The sequence below is a fragment of the Pangasianodon hypophthalmus genome, chromosome 1, assembly GCF_027358585.1.
Source record: "Pangasianodon hypophthalmus isolate fPanHyp1 chromosome 1, fPanHyp1.pri, whole genome shotgun sequence".
Taxonomy (NCBI): Eukaryota; Metazoa; Chordata; class Actinopteri; order Siluriformes; family Pangasiidae; genus Pangasianodon; species Pangasianodon hypophthalmus.
The window spans coordinates 1,042,151-1,061,040 of NC_069710.1; the positions used below are offsets into that span (position 1 = coordinate 1,042,151).

Below are 18,890 nucleotides of genomic sequence, written 5' to 3' on the forward strand. Positions count from 1 at the left end.
GATTTAACATAATGGGATTTACATCATTACAGTACAGGTTAGTTAATACCACAGAAAACGAACAAACAAACAAACAAATAAATAAAAGCTCTGAGTTGAAACGCTCACATTAGTACTTTTCACCTCCTTTTATTGGAACCATTTTATTGCTGCACACACACACACTATTGCTGCACACACACACACTATATATATATATATATATATATATGTATATGTCTGTTTTGTATTTTTAGCCTACTGATGGCCTCCTTCACTTGAGAGTTCCCATGAACAGCTACCAAATGCAAATTCGACACTTGGAATCAACTCCAGACTTTTTATCTCCTTAATCTGTCATGAAATAACGAGGAAACAGGCCACACCTGGCCATGACACTGCTTATCAGTCAGTTGTCCAATTACTTTTGAGCCTGTGAAAATGGAGGTAATGGCTGTAATTCCTAAATGGTTAATGATTAATTTTATACACATATAAAATACCTTTGTCATCCATTACCATTGGAAAAACCAAAGAAGTTGCAGCATAAAGGAGACAGATGGTTGTTGACTCACACAAATCAGGCAATGGATCTGAAAAATACATCAGCATTTAAAATACCATTCAGCATAATTAGGGCCATAACAGAGACGTTTCACATGAATGAAACAGTTTGACAGAACCCATGAGCACACTGTTTCTCACACAGTGAGGAGGAGGGTGAAGAAGAAGAAAAACAAGCCCAAATATCACAGATTCTTCTGGTTTTCAAGTTTCAAAATCATCTGTTCAATACTGCTTTCATAACAAGTTGTTTTGAAGCATTGTGGGAAAAGAAGCCGTTCCTGAGAACATCTCACAAAACGCCGTACCTGAACTTCACCAGGTCATTAGAACTATTATTGCTTTTTATTATTGTTAAACTATTAATGCTGTCATATGGTGTGGCCAGATGAAATCAAAATCAAACTTTTTTGGTTTGATATTTGGTTACAAGGAAAAGTATCTGATGCTGTACAGCATAGTGGTGGATCACTGATGCTTTGTGGCTGTTGATTCAGCGGCTCTTGTGATGAATGAAGGCATCATGAATTCTGCTAAGTATCAGGATATTTCAGCCCAAAACCTGGTTGCGTCTCCCAGGAGGATCAGACTTGTCCATAGATGCCAGATATACATGCAAATGAACACGGAAATGGTTAAAGAAACACAAAATCAATGTTTTGCAATGACCGTATCAGTCTGTGGATTTGAACCCTACTGAAAACCTTTGGTCTGGTCTAAATTAAGAAGTACATACACACAAACCAAAAAACTCTGCATGGAGGACTGGCCCATGATCCCTCAACTAGTGTCTCCAGCCTTTTTATAGCTTCTTTTATAGATTCTATAGACCTTTTTATGAGGTACCACCCTCACATGCTATCCCAGATGGTATACACTGCCTAAAGCACAGTCAGAGCATTGGATATTTTGCATCTTGTTTCCCCCAGATTTGTTTAATTTCATTAGACCTGGTTATTGTTCACAATATTCACTCTAGAAAAGGAGACTTTGGAGACTATATAATCAGGGTTTATTATTTGTTTTCCTCATACCTTCTTTATGATTTAAATTAAATTTAAATTAAATTGAGAGAAATATTTTTTGTTCTAAATCTGATTTCACCTCCTTAAGCGGCTGCAATTGCCCTAGTAATGTTACAGATACAGAGCGCCTGTTTCTGAGATTCCCAGTACAAATTAAAGTTACATGAAATGTACAGTACAGTACATGTGGCCTTTCTCTAAAATTACAAATTAATAGCGTAATTCTCTGGTGCAGTGACGCATTTGTAACATATGAATCTGGTTGGAGATGCACATGATGCATGATTGAGGTATCTCACATGACTAGTTTTTAAAGTATTACTAATCTATGTTGCCCTCTATAGGGCAAATGAAAACATTTGCTGACACAAGCACAAGCACTTTCGGCTTTCGTAATTCCTTTAACTGCAACTGCTAAAATAATATTATTAATAATATTTAGATAAACAAATGAAGAAATATACATTCTTTAAAATGAATTTTGAACTTTTGATTCGTTTTTGAGTTTGTACGAGACAATATTTTTAAAATTTTGATTCGTTTTTGAGTTTGCACGAGACAGTATTTTTATTTTATGGTTTATTTATATTTTTTTTCAAATCGACATTACCCTATAACTGATCCAGTTATTTCTGTGTCAATTGCTACCTCACAAAGGTCCTTCGCAGCACAGGGACGCGTAGGACTCTCATTCAGAAAAGACTAACACATCAGGCAATTTTTCATGTACACGCTGACATTTTGAATAATGGTGACATTCAGGCTCTCACTGTAATACATAATTGTAATCTCTGTTAAAAAAAATCATTTGGGTGTAAAGTCACAGCACACGTAACATGTATGCTGCTGAAAATTCCAGCACCCACAATATAAAATGCTTCTGACATCCCTGTCCTCAGATCCTACAGAAGGGAACGTTATCAACCTGGAAGAGATCTCTTCCATCATGATAGCATGGTTCATCAAAGGAGAAAGACGAGACTGGGCCTGTGTATGTGGTATAAATGACAAACAGCATACATAGGGCAATCACATGGCACTGCTGACCAGATCAAACTTTGTGCTGGGACATAACATATTAAACACACTTTTGGCTGACAAAAGTCTATCTGGTTTGAGCTAATCATATTTCTGCAGGAAGCACTGGAATGGGATACGAGAAACTGGATAATTTTAGTCATCTAAAGGTCAGATACCAGACTGAGTGAATATAAATCATATTCTGCATGTTGAACAGACAAGCCATTCGGAGAAGTTATGAACTGAATTATTTGTTAAAATACAAATATTCTAACTTGCAGTATAGGGTGAAAATGGCTTCAGTGAGAGCAGAACATGAAGATAAGAAATATCTCAGAAGGGGAGATTTTGCTCCATGTTTCAGATACATGAAAATGAAAGAAGGGAGAGAAGTTAGTTACTTCATATATTGCAATGTACTTTTCCCAAAATCAACATGGCTATAAGATAAGCTGATGGAGACAGCATCATCTTTCTACTTCCCTGTAATGATTCAGAGAAACTCAGCAAATGTTGATTCACATCATATAAAGTTTGTCCATATAAATGACTACATACAAATAAAGTAGGCATCTTTTGCAAATAGAAATAATTAAAAAAAATAATACAGGCAAAGCAAGAGTACCTGAAGATCACTACCTGAAACCAGACGACTCAATTCTAATCCGTTTGCAAGGTGCACACACAACCTGGGACTAACTAATACGCTGTGCACAGGACTAGATAGCAGAGAGAAACAGAGAGAAACAGAGAAAGAGACAGAGAAACAGAGGGAAAAACTGTGCATCAGTGTTCAAACACATGATATTGTGGGAAAAGTGCTAGACAGTGTGAATCATAAATTGGTTGTTAACCTAAGCTGCTGTATATTAAACAGAATAATCAGCTCTAAATGTTAGCTAACAATACACTACCCCAATATTTAAATGATCAATGGTTAAAATCTATTAATGTACATAGTATACTATGTGCTATTGTTGCTTTATGTACTATTAGTTATCACTCAGTGAATATAAGACGACAAAAAAATTGGAAAGACATAAGCACTGAAAGCAGTGCACTTCCTTTGTTGCACTGGATCATCAGAGGTTTTAATACAATGGATATAAGAAGGTAGTGTACCATAACACTTTTAAAATGTATTCTCAGACACTCATTCATAAACATTAACAGTATTCAGCTTCTTTTCCTTCTGAGTTGTTCTCTTTGAGAAAAAAGAATATAATTATACATGGATTATACGCATGACATGTTTTAAATTTTCTCTCTCTTTCACGCTAAAGCCCTCCCCTTACCTTGTTTTTTTGTTACTGATGACTCTCCAGGCTGTTTGTACAAGTTACAGGTGACTTGTACTGCATACAAGTCACCTGTAAATAATGAAAATGAGCTTCGCTAACTTGCAAAAGAGATAGGTATGACAAACATTAGACTAATTGACGTGGATGCAACAAGAATTATCCAAGCGCTGTTATAAACAAACTTTAAAAAAAAAAAGGTTTCAATGCCAAAATGCTACAGTGATAATGAAAACGACTTACAATGAAATGATAAATGATAAGAAAATCACCTTTGTAATGACCAAACTACTTTTTTATTTTCAAGTTGGCCTTTTCAAGTGGAAATGAAAGTTGGGCCTGTTTTGAGGAATTAGGAAACATGATAAAATGACTTGCACATTAAACCACACATCTCAAGTGACTCGAAGTGCAAGCAGGAGAGGTAAGAATAGAGACTGAGGGTACATTGGTGCAGACAACAAAGCAATGCCTTGGTTTAAATTTCAAAAAAATCAATATTAAACTGTAAAGCCTAAAGGACTACAAGTACTCCACAACAGCAGTGTGTCTTATACAAGGGCAAACCTACATTTTTAATTTAGGAAAGTAATTCAAGTTACAAGCTCTATACTGGGATTTTATTATATCTAATCTCTATCCACTGCATCTGTCTGTAACCGCGACTGCCACGTACAATAACTACGACATGTTTGCCTGTACTGAGAAAAGAACAGAAAACATTACTTGAGTTTACTTGAAACTATTAATGGAAGATTAAGGACAGTGTTTTGGTCAATAAATGTTTAAAATGCACAACTATATAACACTGGATGAGACAGACATAAGATAGAGAACAGGTCTTACTAGAGTTTATAGAGTTTTATCCAACTCACTTAAACACTGGCTTAATGTTTTAAGTGACACGTTATATGAAAATAATCTGGCCCAACATAAAGGGGAGGACTGTTTCCACCCCAAATTGGATCATTTACGCATAACAGCATGGGCCAATCGGACGCCACCATGCCAACTGGCCGCAATAGTTAGAAGATGATTTTTGTTTTAAAATATCATTCATATCTAGCATGAGCTATTACGTTAGCTACATTAGCTGGGATTGATGCTAGTCTAACCTAGCATTAGCAAAGAAAACAGACTATCTTAGTTATATATAACCAGTTAACATTAGCAAATTAGCAGAACTTTCCTCAACATGCTTTGAGTTCATGCCTTACAGAGAGGCAAAGGATAAATGTATAAATTAAACCTTTAATTTATACAAGTCTAATTTTTTTGAGGTAGGGTCTGGGTGCTCCTTCTCAAATTCCACACTAAAATCTGGTAGCTTATCCATCTGTAAAGGTACATGGAAAACTATAGCATTAACTACATTGTGCACATTGAGAAGGTCAACACCAGTGAGGAGCTGTCATGATTCTTGATAGTTTTTTCTACATTAATAAACCTGACTGGATGCTGAACTAAAATGACTTGATGCTAATCTGAGCTTTTGTAGCGTACAGTCATTTTGTGTAATGTAATTGTGAAATGTAATTTAAGTATAGTAACAAATTACAATTACTCAAGCACACTATATGGCCAAAAATATGTGGACACCTAACCATTGACCTTCCCATTCCAAACCCTTGGGCATTAATATGGAGATAGTTCCCACTTTGCTGTTATAATAATCTCCACTTTTCCGGGAAGGCTTTCCACTAGATTTTGGAGCGTGGCTGTGGGGATTTGCCCATTCAACCACAAGAGCATTAGTGAGGTGAAGCAGTGATGTCGAGCGAAGAGGCCTGGCACGAAGTTGGTGTTCCAGTTCATCCCAAAGGTGTTCAGTGGGGTTGAGGTCAGGGCTCTGTGCAGGCCACTCGAGTTCTTCCAAACAACCTGAACACACCATGTCTTCATAAATCTCGCGTTGTTCTCAGAGACACTGTCATGCTGGAACATGTTCTTGCCCCTTCGTTCCAGTGAAGGGAAATTTTAATGCTGCGGCATACAAAGACATTCTAGACGGTTGTGTGTTTCCAACTTTGTGGCAACAGTTTATTGGGAAGAACCCACAAATGTGTGTTATGGTCAGATGTCCACTTAATTTTGGCCATATTTTCCACTCCTGCTTGTATGTGTGTCATCTAAAGTACAGTCTATTCATTCCTCCACTGGCCTGAGCTGCTCTGGCGCTCCTTCACCAAAGCTACTTAGATGTGCTCTATAGAGCAGTAGTTCTCAAAGTGCAGTCTCTGAAGCATAGCCAGTGTGTCTATATTTTTTGTATTTTATTATAGTGGTGGAAATCACAACCCAACAAAGTTATTATATTTATTACTGAGTTTTTATTCATATTAGTCAGTTTGGTCACATTGGGTTTTAACTTCAATAACTCAACTGCTCAACAGCGTTTTCCCCCAGGCTGTGAGAGCCCTCAACTCCAATCTCCCTGTCCCCCTCTGAAACCTCATCAATAACCATAAACACCTCAAACCCATGAAACCCATGAAAAACCCATGAAAAAACCCAGGGAAAAAACAAAAACCAAAAAACAACAAACTGACAATCTGTTTAAGTGCAATTCCGAGTGTGCTACACACAGGTGAGTGGGCTATAAAAACCACCTGTAGTAACACACTCTTTTCCCTGAATGTACACTGAACACTTTTTATAGACACACTCTCACACAAAGACTCAGTCTGATAATATATGTTTACTTGTGCATTGCACTACAAATCATCTTGCACTATGTGCTGCTTCCCCTAAAATATCTCTTTTGCACAATTTCATGTACAAAATACCTCTTTTGCACTATTCCATTTACAGTATCTCTGTAAAGTTTTGTATAGTTTTTGTAAAGTTTTGTAAAGTATGTATAGTCACCTAAATTGTTTCTTATACTTCTATGTTTATATTTAGGTTTAACTTGTATGTAGCACCGTGGTCCTGCGAGACACGACATTTCGTTCAACTATATGTCCACACATGTAGCAGAATGACAATAAAGCTCAACTTGAACTCAAAAAAAAACAAACAAAAAAAAACAGCCCTATAAATAATATCAACTCTCTGGCTCTAGTAAACAGCCTTGATATTATTTTACACATTGTGTAATAAGATTAATGTGTGAATAGTTGGATTATGAGGGTATTGTGGAATAATTTATTTTACAGTTAAGTGGTTCCTGCCTGCAGTTTGAGAAACCCTGCTATAGAGGAACAAAGACATTTATATTACAACCTGTTAGCGGTGATGGCACATAAGAAGGTACTGGGTGGATGATGTACATTAATGGTCTATCTGCCACATACAAAAATAATCTTTCTTTTTTGATCATCTTGACCTATTCGTGAACTGCTTTGCCTTAGTTTCATTAGTATTATTTTCTCTTTATACTGCTAATAATGATAATACAGTATATCATGAGTTACTATAGGAATGGATAAGCAATGACTCCATCTTGGAGCAACAACAACACTGTATTTTTAAACACACAGCATGCTATTTATACTCCTTAGCAACCGTGTGTGTTTATCTCTTCTCACAAGCACACACACACACACAATATTGAGTTTGAGGTGGAAGGTTGCTCAACATCATCCTTGCCTTTTCAAAATCGAATAAAATTGAGTGCACTCCGTTGCTCATTTATCTTGTCTGGATAAATAAGTTAATCTGTAATATGGACTCCCATAGCAGAGCTCAAATGTATTTCTGCAAGTGAGTGCATCTGTCTCTCTCCTGGTTTAATGTGATACCGACACCCCAGTGGTCACAAGAGTAACCTAAACGAATGATGAACCACAGTACAGTGCTCCACAAAAGTGGTGATTGAATTGGCTGTCTGTGGGAATGTTGGCTGGGGTGATATCTTCATTTCTGCACCCCTGCTCCATGACCTGCTGAAATAATATATTTACATAAGACTGCAGTGTCAGCAAAGTAAAAGCATGCTTCTCTGTAACCCTGTTCCTCAAAAATAAATGCTTTTTTTTAAATATAGTTTACTTTATATAGTTCAAAAAATGTACAGCTCTGCCAATGGACTGTTTCAAGATATTTTTGCTGAAACTTCTAATGTTTAATGGGGATAATACAGACACAGACCAGTAAGAAAATTATTGTTTGTCTGCTATTTGGTTTCCTCTGTATGACTTTGCTTGATTTATTGGGGGGGATCATATTTTTTTAATTTTGCTGTCCCTACAAGGATAGGAATGTGTGATATTCGCACAAATGGCTGTTGGGATCTTCTGGGAATTTGTGAGCTCCTGAGGAAAGGGCGAATGCATCTTCTGTTGTGACACTCATGAGCCGCTGAATATCTGACCATTTTGACCTTGTGGGGACCAGGCAAATGTTTAAAAAAACTGCTTTTTTAAAAAAAACTTTATGAAAAAATAAATAAATTAAAGCCAAAAGCTTTCCTAGTGGTTAAGGAGGTCAAGGTTGGGTTAGATTTAGGTGTAGGCATAGCATTAATTAGCTGCATTAATTACTGTATCATTAGAAGGTCCTTACAAGGATACTAAGACAAATGTGTGTGTGTGTGTGTGTGTGTGTGTGTGTGTGTGTGTGTGTGTGTGTGTGTGTGTGTGTGCGCGCGCACACGCCTGCGCCTGAGCACATGATCCTTTTAGCATGATTAGAGTTTTGAATCATACTGAACAATAGAGCATCAATGCACTTACCTTAAATCGGTTTCATCAGGATTCGAGCTGTGAAAGTAGGTCAGGCCAGGGGATATTTCAGGGAAAAAACTGCTCAACATGAGGTAAAATTAAATTAATATCAGAAATGTGAATGTATTGGTGCTGGACTATCTGCAGTTGCCATCCTGGCTGCAGGGCATGACTGTACAATAGGTGGCTGAGTTCCCATTCAAACCAGCTGCAGGTGCTATTCAGGAATCAGCAGGCAGCCTCCTGTGTGCTATATTCTAAAAAGATTAGTCCAAACCCAGACCACCTTTGGCCCTGAGTAAAAATGTGAATGTTTCCTCACTTCTGAACTGGCTGCTTAAAAGTTTCTCAATAAAGGTCTGATAAGGGAATAGGATGAGCTGCACAGAGGCAGGAGCTGGGCTGGGTGATGACTTTATTGTCTTAAAGACACAGCATGGCATCCAAAAGTCTTAACGACTGCACCACATCGTTATGTACAGGGATTACAGAATACCTTTTTTTTTTTGGTTGGTTTATAATCAACTGGAATTTTTATAATGGCTTTATCATTGCTCTAGTTCCTAATACCCAAAAGGAGATTTAGTCAAAAACAATTCTACATCTACAACACTATAATGAATATTTAAAACTACATAAGATAGATATTCCATAAGACTAAATTGTTCTTCAAGTTTTTTTTTTAAAGATAATTAAGGGTTCTTAGCTTCATAAATTGCTCCTACTCAGAACTCAGAACACTCTCTGAATCGGAAACCATTAAGAACTTCCCCAAAGGGACAAATGTGAAGAATGTTTAAGGGTCTTGATGTAACTTTTTATCTGCTGGAATATATCTCCACATTATATGTACACTATGGCATGTTGATATGTTTTGGGTCCTCAGTTTGATCCTGAGCTTGGATTACTGTTAGTGTCTCCTCATCTTCGGTTTCCGCCAAAAACATGCCAGTTCCTTCACCAGTAACAGCTTTATCCTGGTCAGGGTCACGGTGAATCTGTAGCCCTTTCTGGGAACACTGAGTGTGAGGCAGGGATACACCCTGGATGGAGCAACAGTCAATCGTGCACATACACACACATTCACACCTACAGGCAATTTATCATAGCTAATCCACTAACTTGCATGGGAAAGCAGCAGAACGTGGAGGAAACCAGTGAGGAGCTCCCTGGAGAGAACTTGGACATGTTGGAGCTGATCAGTAAAGGTGTAAAGGTGTAAAGGTGGGCTCATTACTGTTTTCCTGCAACACTGCTTGTGGTCCTCTGGGCATCTTGAGCTCTGATGGACTGGCAAATGCCATGTGTCCCAGTTTTATAAGACATCACTAGCCTATGTGATAGAAATGCACTCTTTTTTCTTCTAAAGAACGATGCAGCAGTCTTGTGCAGACGGTGATCATAAATTCTCCAGTGCGCCACACGGAGGCGTTAATGGCCCACTTCATGCCGCACACACCGAGACGGCAGAAAGTCCGCTGGCGGAGGAACAGTCCGGGTTTGAACTGTTTATTCCGACGCCAGGCTTCACGCTTTCACTTGGTGCGACTCTGCGCTCAGCTTCGCTCTGAAACTCGTGGATCGATGGCCGGGAGTCTGCAGCCGACACATCTGCTCCACCGGACCTTCTCCCATGATCTGTGCCTGTTCCCTGAACTGGACTAAAAACATGAAGGCGTGTGCGTTTGTCCTGATTCTGGCTGTGCACATTCACGCCGACAGCGTAGAGGGACCCACAGGTAAAGTCCCGGCTGCGGGCTGCGCACTTTGGAAAAGTTGCTCTTCTGTTTGCAGGTGAAGGAGCCAGAGCAGTTCAGCGGGCTTCCTTTAGTCCCACAGTGCTTTGGCTTGTTTTCAGCACGGTGCTGAACTTTTGGGGCAGAGGGAGATGAAGTCAGGGTGCGTTGAGAGTGGAGAGGCTGATTGAGAACGCTTGCGGATACTGAATTCCTCGCCTTCACTGCTGTTACTGCTGTTACTGCTGCTGCTGCTGCTGTTGTTGTTGTTGTTGTTGATGATGTTGTTGTTGATGATGATGTTGTTGTTATTAGTGGCATGTAATAAAATGTGCATAGGAAGAGCGATGGATGAGATGGATACCAGTCCTGATGTTTATTTCCCTCTCTGCCTTTTCTTTTTTTTTTTTAAAGGTAGAGAAGTCCTTAGGTGAAAAAACAGACTTTTTGATTTCTGTAGCAGCTTTTATTGTTATTACGTCTCATTAGATGTTATGGACTGGTTCATGTTCTATATTATTATTATTAGTGTTAGTATTAGTATTATTATTTCTGTAATATACTGACTGAAAATGCTTTGTGCTGTAGTGATTTTTTTTCTACAGTGACGCAGTTAAAGGAAGAATATTTCCAGATGTACTAATCCGGATAAACTTTGTTGAACTTGAACTTTCTAACAGTTTGTACTTTGCCTTATTGTTGTTTTACTCTGATACATTTTCTGAAGTGAAATGAGAGAGTCTCGGTGTGTAAACCCTGAGAATCCAGCCTGCTCCAGCAGGGGCTGTGATTTCTGTGTTAGTGTATAGATTATGTGCTGTGTTATGGCATATGTTCTCCTGGTTGTGTTTAAGTGTAAAGTTGTGCAGCTCAGATGTGCTTAGACAGCTGTGGAATTAGACTATTAAAATACTACAGCTTTGCTCTTGGCTGATGTTTTTATCCAAAGCGACTTAAAGCTGAGACAGGATAGAGCTGAGCGATGGAGGGGTTTGCTCAGGGACAGCCAGGCAGTGCTGGGATTTGAGCTCACACCCTTACTAGCAGTAGCTCAAAGCCTCTTAACCAGTGAGCTAGCCTTCTCAGCTACCAGGCGCGTTCCAGTGTAGACACAGACTGGGTGAAAAGTGAATGCTTCATTAATCCTCCAAAATAACCAACTAAGCATTTTCTCCCCTACATTTCAGAGTCTGTTCAGTTCAACTTCTCAAACCTCTGAAAAACACAAACAAAATGTCTGCGTGTTTTTAGCTACTCACAACACCTCTGTCCTCGTCACTGTAAAACCCAACAGTATACCTTAATAAATGGACTGAGTTGATCTACAGAGAGACAGAAAGACAGCCTCACTCACTGTAATTACTTTTACCAAACTCAAACATTCATTTTAGAGATAATATCTCAGTCAGTTTGATTCTTATTTGTGGATTGGTATATTTTGAGTAATATTAACTTAGCTTTAATTTGTACGTTTATATATCACTGTGGTTTAAGCTGAGAGTGTTGGCTAATTTCGGACTATTAGAAAAAGGAAAAAATGGCATGACTGAACACTTCCGAGCTTCCAGTGGTCAGTTTAAAGCTGCTCAGGAAATTTCATACATAGTTAAGTGCTTTCTCTAAAGAAGGGATGTGTGGCTGGGAGCTTGCGTAATGCCATTTATGTTTGTAAACTGAATTGGCCATTCCTGTTATTCAGGTATGAAATATTTTGTCATACACAAATATTATTTATTTATGATTTCGTGTTGTCATAATCTCATGGTACAGAAAAGCTCGCAGTGTTTAAATCTGAATGGTGGCTCCCTCTGATTCGCTGTCTCTGATTCGCTGTCTCTGATTCGCTGTCTCTGATTCGCTCTCTGATTCACTCTCTGATTCGCTCTCTCTGATTCGCTGTCTCTGATTCGCTGTCTGATTCGCTCTCTCTGATTCGCTGTCTCTGATTCGCTCTCTGATTCGCTGTCTCTGATTCGCTGTCTCTGATTCGCTCTCTCTGATTTGCTTTCTGATTCGCTCCCTGATTTGCTTTCACTGATTCGCTCTCTCTGATACTGATTCGCTCCCTCTGACTCGCTCCCTCTGATTCAGATTCGCTCCCTCTGATTCGCTCTCTCTGATTCTGATTCGCTCCCTGATTTGCTTTCTCTGATTCGCTCTCTCTGATACTGATTCGCTCTCTCTGATACTGATTCGCTCTCTCTGATTCTGATTCGCTCTCTCTGATTCGCTCCCTCCGACTCGCTCCCTCTGATTCGCTCCCTCTGATTCAGATTCGCTCCCTCTGATTCGCTCTCTCTGATTCTGATTCGCTCCCTCTGATTCAGATTCGCTCTCTCTGATTCGCTCTGGTTGTGTCATGCGTTTTGATTATTCACATAAAAATGCAGCTGAAAATTCACCCAACACTGAGACACATTTTATCCATATTCTGATATTACTGTATATAAATGTAAATGCTATATAAATCATTGTACTTCATTACACACATGGACCATGACATTAAAAACATTAAAAACCCCACACAAAATTGTGCTTGTACTTTTTTCCCCATGCAGTACAAAACAACTGGAAACAATGAGCCACACAGGAAATAGATGCTTGAGAGTAATGTGTTGATTTGCATATTAATGCATAATACAGCAATGGGATTTCAATCTAGTGAACCAGAGAGGTTTTTGACTACTAGTGTTAATGCATTTTGTTAAACTCTTATTAGGCTCCAGGCCAGATGCAGGACTCTTGTGAATAGGTGTAAAGGAGACACAAATATCCCTGGACTTTTTGCTGAGAATATGTTTACTTCATAGCTACACCAGGCTACATCAGCACAGAGCTTTGTGTTCTAGCTCTAGAGAGTAGTGCTGTACAGTTCATAGCACTTTTCCCACTCAGCCACAAAGCTTATAGTTGGATTCGCCTGAGCAACTTGACAAACAGTCATGATTCGTCTGAGGACGTTATCGATTTTCAGTTAGCAAAATGGCTTCCATTTAGCAAACTGTCAAACCTCAGTGCTATGTGTGTGTGTGTGTGTGTGTGTGTGCGTGCGTGTCTGTTGCTGGGTGGAGCTTTTCCCGTTGTAATTTGAACATCCTATCCCATTAACATCTCTAACACCCAGATCCTCACTTTTGTTGCTTTGTTATGGTGTAATCCACGTGTATTGTATGGGCTTGCTGTTTCTGTCTGGGTGTTTTGTGTGGTCTGTGCTTCCGTGATCTCGAATTATGCTGCAACAGTCATTTGTCTCTCTCATCAACATATTCTCCTGAAGACCAGTGACAATTCCACCTAAGATTCAGTATCACAATGAATTGAGGTTTCCTGGTAATACTTCTGTAAGTTGCTCTGGTTAAGGGTGCCATAAATGTAAATGTAAATGAATCTATTTTTATGAGTTTCATGTTCATCTGTTACGATGTAATGACTGCAGTGTCCCTTGAACAATGATCAATGAAAATGCTTTATATATAAAAAGAAGAAAAAAGTAAAAGATGTGTATTGCCTTGCAAAGTTTTCATGAAGGACAAGCTGATATTTGTTTAAAATATAAAGAAAGTTTTTTTGCAGTAATAGGTAGCCCACTGAAATGCTTTTACACAGCATTTTTCTGTATAATTCAGAATTGCAGTGGGATCAAAAATTGCCCCACTCATCTTTTTCTTCTCTGAAGGACCTTTTATTCATCCACAATACTCCTCACTGTGGCCAAAGACGCTGGCGTAATCCTCTTCATCCAGCAATACAAAATCATCTGGGCGAACATGCGCTGTAATGAGGAGAATGAACCACATCATTAAGATGAATAATGTGAATTATGAAAATAATTAAAACCCGTGAAGATAATTAAAAGCGTTTGGATGGAACGGGGAGGCAGTGCACGGGCCATACACGTGCTGTCTGAGATTTGCACTACATGGGGCTGTTTATTCTGTGTTTGTGACAGCATCATATGAACAAACACTTTGCATCTGTGAAAGTCTATTACAATTAGCTCACTCTCACCTGTCATCAGTCTGAAACCTCGGGAAAAAAAGAGTCGTTTTCTTTTTATAGTGAACGTTGTTTTGCAGAGTGAACATTATGGACCTCAGAATTGCTCGATTATTGTTTCATTTCCTGCAGACTTATGCGTAAAATCTTTTATAAGGTATTAACTTTTAGTTCTATATAACTTTTAAAGTTTTAAAACAGGTAATTTTCTCCCTTAGGCAGATGAATGTTATGTTATCCATCATCAGACTCATGTTATGTTTTTGTCTCCAGAGGGGACTTAATTTAGTTGTACTGTTAAATCCTCAGTTTATTGATGCTGTTTTTGTCATCGCATGGTACGCTGTACAGGATCTTTTTTTGTATATTCAAGGATCAAATTATGAAAATTCTAGAGGGAGCAGATGGATGGCTCAAGGACATGAAAGGAAACTGTTTGCATACTTCTTAAATTTAGTTGTCCCAATCCTCAGTAGGAACAACATGCACACCCACAGGCCATCTGTCCTTCTCAATACAAGGTCACATTTTTCAAATGGCATTGTAAGTGGAAATGCAACATCATATGAGCGGTTAAGGGAGAAGCATCCTATGATTGTTTGCTCAGGAGGCTGCTTTCGCACTTTCTACATGCAGGTGCTTGTGCGGAGATAAAGCTGTGCTTGAATGGCCATGAGACAAAGCGCTGGTGGGATTTGCTTGACGAATGACGCGATGCCAACCCTGCATGTCTAAACCTCTACACAGACAGAATGACGCCCAGAAGTGGAGCAGGAGGCCATGGGCTGCCTTAGAAGTTAACACCAAAGGCATAAAGATGTCACATGAGTAGCAGAGCCATCTGTCAGACGTCACATGCAGCTCCTTGTGCTAATTGTAGAGTACCTTTAGAAAGAGTGATAAGTGCAGGGTGATTTGTAGTTTTTCCTCCTTTAATTTGTGGAAACTGTCTGTTATTGTTATAGCTGAATTTCCCTGCACATGGCAGGCTACGATGACCTTACTTTTGTTTATCTTCTAGCATTCAGCCGTACCTGCTGTTGCTGCCAGAGTAACAAATGAGTAGTGTCAGAAAGAGTTTGAGAGCAGCAGCTGAGAAAGGCTGCACTAGAACATCTGAAGGAGTCGTCTCCTGCCGACAGTGTTTTCTTTGGACCGCTCTTGGGAGGGGAAGGGGGACAGCCAGAGGGCTGTTATTTTTTTTTTCCAGCAGCAGTTCAGCCCTGAGTCACCTCTGATGGGAAAGGACTGAAAATTATGAGCATGACCGGGACCTGGCCTTCCTTTATTTTCTGTGGAATGATTGGTTAATTCCTCTGTGATTTATTGATGGTTTTGAAAAGCAGTTCCGTTTTGAGAGGCCCTTATGGAAAAATGCTTCAGAGGGCTGCATGAGAGGAATGAAGGTTGCTGCTTGGATGAAGACATTTAATTTTTTTTTGCTGACAGTAGACCAGCATGACATTTGGAGTGTTTTGCCTGCTCTGAAAGCCTCAAAGCCCAGCACACTTTGTTATGGCAGGAGACCTAAAGTGGACTGGGCTGTGTACACTGACTCTTTTCTCAGCTCAGATCAATGTTAATGTGCAGCACTGTGGAGCTGTACCAGTTCCCGGCTGTGTTCAAAGAGCCGCTTTAAATCAAACATTACTATTTGTGCTTTAGAAATTGGACTCCTCTGCAATATTTATGATTTGTATTCTGCTTGCCACAGGTCTGCAGTTTTTTGTGGGTTATTTTTCATTTTCATGTTCGTTAACTATTGCTTGATTAGAGGAAATATCGCAACTTAACACAGTTCGGACTATTTACTTAGTCTTTGCTGAAATGCTGAGTGAATGTGCACGATAAAGATAGAAAGTAAAGATTGAAATAAATTCAAATGAATGTTTTCACAGTAGGGCTGGGCCATATGACCGAATCACCATATGACTGTATTTTTCACAATATTGAAGGCATTACAGTATTTGACTGTAATTTATTTTCCAAAACAACTTACATGAAAAACGTATGACATGAAAAAGGACAGAAAAAGGACGGAAACACTGGTTGTGGCTTCTGGTGAGTCACAAGTCGCTTTTCAAATATTCTCCAAATATTAACTCCTGTCTATCTGCTATGAGATTTTTTTTTCACTAGTTTCGCATGAGGTCTTGTTCACTTTGCACTATCTGCCTGTTGCCTCAGTTCCACGGTCTCTAAAAGTGATTTGTTAAACTAATAAGACAACAAGCCTGTGTTTTGTTTTATTTAAAGTTGATCTTTTTCTGCTGCTAGCTCACTCTTGCTTGCATTGACATAGTCACAAGTTTAACGTTTCAAAATCGGCATTGTAAATCAACACGAAGATCGAATCTGTTTTAATAACTTAAAATAAGTAGTAAGGAATCACACACAGGGGAACACACACAGTTTTATTAATCATGAAGCTATCAATGTAGGATGAACAGTTTATAAAAAGAGACTTTAATGGCCAACTTGAAGCAAATACAGCTTTTAGTAGAAAAGATTTTGTTGAAATCAACAAAAACGACATCATGATGTTTTCTCAAAATTTTTTGAGGTACACAATACATATCTAATTATTTTGATATTTAATCACAAGATGAAAACATTCAGTTTTTTTTTCTTTTTCTTCAAAATCTTGTTAAATAACTGAGATAATACTGTTATTGTTACTGGGGTTATTGACCCAGACGTAAGTTCTTTGTTGCTGTGATGTAATACTGCTTTGGTCTGTCAGTGTACCACTATATTGGGCTATGAATTTGTCTGCATTGATTTTTCATAGCAAATTCTTTGAGTTTTGCAAAGAGCAATTTTTATATGTAATGAAAAAATACTGTTGCACTGGAGAAATGCATAGCTTTTTGTGAGTCAGTACGGGTATATGATGTATACTGGTATGCCTCGGCTGTGTTCTGATACCAGAGTGCTAGTTTGAGGGCCAGCAGAGATACTGGTGCTGTACTGCAGGTCTGTATTGTGATTAGAGCTAAAGGACAGAGGATCATTTCTTTTATGCTTCTTCTGCCATTGCTCCTAGCCTGGTCTTTCATGTGGACAGCATATCATTTCGCAAACAAGTATGATAGTAAGCAGGAACGCATGTGAACTTGGGGAAATAAATTGCTATAAGAAAATCCTTTGAGGGTTATGAGATAATTGCAAATGATACGCTTCGTTATATTGCGGTATCCTCAGTGGGGACCAGGGAAGGGTAAAAGAACGGCGCTTCTCAACTCTGTTCTCTCAGGGAAGTCCAGACAAGTGTATATCTTCCAAAAAAAAAAAAAAAGAGAAGGATTTAAATAACCTTGAAATATGGATTTAATTGATTTTGGGTTTAAAAGCTTGTAAATATAACCCTGTTTCTCTGTGGAAAAAAAATGAAAACAAATATTAAAATATCTTTTCCTTTAGTAGGTCTTTTTAGTTTGTGATTTTTAATGTCTAGTATGAATCATGGTGGCAAAATTGCACTGAAATTGATCTCTTGCTTCATTTCATCGTTGCCTTGCATGGGTTGAAGCTTCATTATTTACACTTTTTCTATGGTGTTGCAATCGTCAAAAAGTGTAGCCTTTGTGCCTGCTTTGCCTACATATAGTATATTGATTCATATTTGTGCAGTTATGAATAATTAAGGTCATTTTTTTTAAATAAGTAAGTACCAGAGCCTAGTGAGGAACAAGCATCATACTCTCGATAATATTTATCCTATTTCATATATAGTATATAGCACGGTCATTTTCCCCCTAGTAAAATTCCTAGGTCCAATGCTTCTTTGTGTGTTTTCTTTAAACATATCGTATGAGCAGTTGAATCTGATGAATAGTTTCTGAACCAAAGAACCACTTGGGCAGGAAAGGCCTATCTATTGATATTTCTTTAATGCACAGTGCAGTGTTCCTGAGCCTTTCTCTCACTGGGCTGTGTATAACTCTTATGTGTGCTCACATAAAGTCCAATTTACGACTGAATGAATTTGCCAACCTGCATCACCCTGACCTTTCAGATCCTGTTTTATGGCTAGACAAAATGGAAAAAGGTCTATATGGAGTCAGGGGTTAGCTCTGTGTGTGTAGGTGTGTAACAGGGATCTCAAGAGAGTGACTGTATGTGGCTCGTAATGGATAGAAGAGTACAGAAAGCATACAAGTGAACTCACTGGCCATGGATATGTCATGCATGTTGTATTGATGGTCCCTGGAGGCCCAAGGGAGTGCTAAACATCCTGCTACCCATTCTGCCTCCGACAGGCTGGAGGATTTACAGCATTCCTTGGCCTCATCTTCCACACCTATGTGGCCTCATAGTCTACCTCTCACTGCCCCAAGCCCAGCAGAGATTAATGTCATATTGATCCCTACACCCTGGTGAGTCCATTCCAGTAAAATTTCATCAAACCTGCATCTGCTTTGAGCAATGCCTCCTTGATATAAGAGTGACAATACAGGGCATCTGAGAAGGTCAGCTCTAATCCCACAGTCAACTGTAGAAACAGTCAAGACAAGCTACACTGTGTTGGAGGGCAAAATACACTTTGTCAAAAGTTTTACAAAATGTTCAAAATGCAATAAATATACATAATTAAGACTAACC

The 18,890-nt window shown here is 38.8% G+C and overlaps 1 protein-coding gene across 8 annotated transcripts in view; it reads left to right on the plus strand.

The window, feature by feature from the left end:
• Positions 1–10,018: 10,018 nt before the first annotated feature.
• ptprub (protein tyrosine phosphatase receptor type Ub) overlaps positions 10,019–18,890 on the plus strand; it is a 187,797-nt gene continuing 178,925 nt past the window's right edge. For 7 of the 8 annotated variants that reach the window (XM_053232649.1, XM_053232719.1, XM_053232782.1 and 4 more), the window contains exon 1: positions 10,019–10,292. In XM_053232649.1, the coding sequence (XP_053088624.1) occupies positions 10,187–10,292 (106 nt within the window). In that variant the 5' untranslated portion in view covers positions 10,019–10,186. The remainder of the gene's footprint in view (positions 10,293–18,890) is intronic. The other variant, XM_053232849.1, reaches the window with a different exon arrangement.